At 38.5% G+C, this 3,807-nt stretch overlaps 1 protein-coding gene across 1 annotated transcript in view; it reads left to right on the top strand.

Annotated features, from left to right (window-relative positions):
* The window catches only part of LOC146457533 (corticotropin-releasing factor receptor 2-like), a 6,129-nt gene extending 4,997 nt beyond the window's left edge, over positions 1-1,132 (top strand). The window contains exon 7 of the mRNA XM_085091846.1: positions 620-1,132. Within this exon, the coding sequence (XP_084947972.1) occupies positions 620-699 (80 nt within the window). The 3' untranslated portion in view covers positions 700-1,132. The remainder of the gene's footprint in view (positions 1-619) is intronic.
* The last annotated feature ends 2,675 nt before the right edge of the window (positions 1,133-3,807 follow it).

Genomic DNA, 3,807 nt, shown 5'->3' with positions numbered 1-3,807 from the left:
TATCGGTCGGGGAGTTTCTTATCCAGTTTTTCCCAAAGGTTTTTTTTCTGGTTTTTGCGTATCCGGCCGTGTTACATGATATTTGCTGTATGCTGTATTTGTTTTTGCTTTAGTTGTTTAATCGAGGGTTGTTAAATGATACATGCCACTGGTGTGCGGCCGAAGTTGAGAAAATAAATCTAACGGATTGTGCATTATATGCTGTGTGGTGAAGTTGAAATTTATGCTTGTTTTGCATTAGTTGTCTTTGAATTGGATTATATCCTGTTGAGAGTAACCCTCAATAACAAATCAAAATTCTTCGGTTTATTGGTAGCATTCTCAAAAAATAAACGATGGAAATTCATGAAGATTCCAATGGAAACCACAGTTAATTTCGGTGTGCATTTGTAGTTAGCAAGAACTTTAAAAGGAATAAACAAATCGGTACCAGAGGATAAATAGAACAAACATGTTTTCTTTTTTCGGGGGCGGGGCGGAGAGGAATTGACAGCGCTTGGGATATTATTAGATCTCATGTTTTTTAGTGTTTTTATTTTGGAAAGGGCCGGGTAAGAGACTGTAAACTGAGTAAGATTTTTCTTTCTTATGTAAGCTGATTTTCCCTTTACCCACGCAGTGAAATCCGAGATGAGAGCAAACGAAGATGTGAAGATGGGTGTTTGTGAGAGCAAGCTTACGACAGTGGAAACAAAGTGAAACAACCCAACAACAATATATGTTGCCATAAAATAGTACGTGCATTAGAAGGGAGTCATGTACAATCATTTGACAGCTTATTTCTGACTAATGGTTGACGTTTTCTCCCTTATACACTTAAAGGGGAAGTAGTATGGGGCTTTAGTATAATTACTCAGGTGATTGTCATTGGTCGAGGATTGTGTTATATCCTGCTATAATCACCTCGAGTAAGGTTATTATAGCGGAGCACTGATTTTCAAAATGGCCGTTTAGTGTTTTGTTGATTGTTTTGAGGAAGAAGTCAATACGATGAAAGAAAATGTAATTCCGAAAGTCACTTAAGATGCAGCTTAGTCCGGGGTGACACTTTCCGAAGGCAAGATATTTAAGTTTTACTAGTTGTAATGAAATTCCGTTGTAAATTGCAGTGGAAATGTTGTCAATGTTGATACCAGTAAAGGCTGGTTTCCATATGATCGCGGATCGCAGATCGCAATAAGGCCTGCGATCGTCTGCGATCCGGCGATCGTGATCGCTGACGATCGCAGAAGATAGAACCATGTTCTATCTAAAGGCTGGTTTCCATATGATTGCAGATCGCAATAAGGTCTGCGATCGTCTGCTATCATATGGAAACTACTTCTGCGATCGTCTGCGATCCTGCGATCGTGATCGCAGACGATCGCAGAAGATAGAACCATGTTCTATCTCCTGCGATCGTCTGCGATCAATTGCGATTGTTTGCGATCTGCGATCCGCGATCATATGGAAACCAGCCTTTAGATAGAACATGGTTGTATCTTCTGCGATCGTCTGCGATCACGATCGCAGGAGCGCAGACGAACGCAGAAGTAGTTTCCATATGATCGCAGACGATCGCAGACCTTATTGCGATCTGCGATCCGCGATCATATGGAAACCAGCCTTAAGCTTACAACATAAAAACAACAAATTTAAATTCGTACAACATTTTTTCTTTGTTTAACAGAATGGTTTCACCAACAAAACGAATTTAAGACAGAATGTGAAAGAATGGAAGTAAACGAGATGAAAAAATGGTCTCTAACTTTCACGTTTCAGTTAAGAGAATGATAGCACCTTTTACAAGAAAGTAAGTTTGTTGTCGGTTCGAGCGGCTCTCGACCACCATTTGAACTCACCACCAAACAACAAAAAGTTTTGATCTGGGACAGCTGTGGACTTGTTTAGTGAAGCCAATAAAGGACTTAATTCCTACCTGAAGTCAATTGAATGCTTTTTCTCATTGACACGGCGGAGAAGTAAAGAATACTGACATACTGCTTGAGGCACGAGCAGTTTATCGATTGACCATCTGATTTCGATTGAGCATGTGATCAGCAGACTGCGCGTCTCTGTTTATTGACGCGTGGCAATTTAAAACAAACAAACAATCAAAATTGACAATTTTCGGACGGTTCTTGTTTTTCTCTGATAATCACCTGAGTTATTATACTAAAACAATTATTCGCCTCAGGTCCACTAATTATTGGTGAATATTCCCCTCGACTTTGTCCCGTGGAATATTTACCAATATTTACTTGGCCTTCGGCGAAAAATACCTACACTTACTTAATTCCTAGAACACCGAGAGAAAGAAATCCACTGAATTGCTCAAATTAGGAACTCAGGATCTGTTCTGGGACGTTTTGGAAAAGAAAATGTGACAACAAAAAAAGGATTTGGATTTCTGAAATGATACCATTTACCCATGAAACTTCTCCTTTGAACTTTTCATTAGCGTAAATACACGAGTCAAGGGGATGGTGGGATGCAGCCGATTATAACAAGCCCCGCACTGGAAATCAATGAATGATAAACCTGTATTAAGCTGCCTGCAACAGGCATCTTTTAAGAATTGTATCTCGACCAGTTCTGCGAAGTCTAAAAGCAATCCAAGCTTTCACCTTATGGGTTCTTGCATTTTAGGTTTATCGATAGCTATAAACCAGGTTAGAAAAAAATCAGTTGTCCTTGAAAGTTGCCGCCGCACTCGTTAAACTTGAGGGTAAGTTCAATTGACTAATTTTGTCCCTCTAATCTTTGTTAAACAATTTTTCACCATAACGGAAAAGAATGAATGAGGATTAATGGCAATTACGTTAAAAATCGTCCTCCATCTGATGAGTTCGTGACGTCACCTCATACAAGCAATTGACTGTCATGCAATCTTTTTCCACTAACAACGTCACCACGCCCCTCCCAGTTTTGAAGGGGCCGTATGCCTATGCATCTTGTACAGCTAATGATCATCACCTTACATAACCGTTATTTAATCACGATTCGCTTGCGGGGTCTAAGAATAGAACATCAGATAAATTCTAATAAAATTACGAGGTGCCTGAAGAAATTAGCTACTAGAATTAAGTTCTTTAAAGGGTAGGTCCTGTTTCATTTAATTTAACGTAGAATTAATAATTAAAACAGACTTGCTACAAAATATTAGTACATTTCTTAGAGAAATCAATATGTAGGTTTTTGACTGATATTCCTTCAAGGCGCTCAACTACGGAAGAACCAATCATAGTTTTAAAATAGTTTATTATCAGTTGATATATGGAGAATAATCACTTTCGATTGACATAGTATTGTTGCGTTACCTGACAGATTTTAGATACAAATCAATTCACAGTAGAGGACGTGCTACGTTGCGTTAACAGCAGATACCAGGTAGAATAAAGGTAACAAGCCTGATGACTTGCACAGTCCATCACAATAATCAGGAAGTTTGTTGGTCGTCAATCAGTGCATATGTAATTGACAATTAACATGCACAAAGGATATATTTGGTATTGTAGTTAAAGTGACTAAACTCCTTTGTTGTAGTTTGGAAAATGCAAAAATAATTCTCAGGTTGAGGAACGTTGCTTAATCAAGTTTAGAAATTTGGTAATTTAAACTCTTTTGTCAGCTAACTATAGCAGTAATTTATTGTAGTTTAAGTGGCGTTCAACGTTAACGGCAAACATACTCTCCGAAATTCTCGTTTGCGATCTTACCCGAAGGATGGCTTTTTGTTTTTCAAGCTGAGACGTCTATCACTTCAGCGACGAGGTGCTTTATATCTAAAGATTGATGAAAATGACTTCCTGACTTGAGGCGTTTATA

The sequence above is a fragment of the Pavona decussata genome, unplaced genomic scaffold (assembly GCF_977016875.1).
Source record: "Pavona decussata unplaced genomic scaffold, jaPavDecu1.1 SCAFFOLD_241, whole genome shotgun sequence".
Lineage (NCBI taxonomy): Eukaryota > Metazoa > Cnidaria > Anthozoa > Scleractinia > Agariciidae > Pavona > Pavona decussata.
Note: the sequence above shows the minus strand (reverse complement) of the source record. Positions and strands in the feature narration are given on the sequence as shown.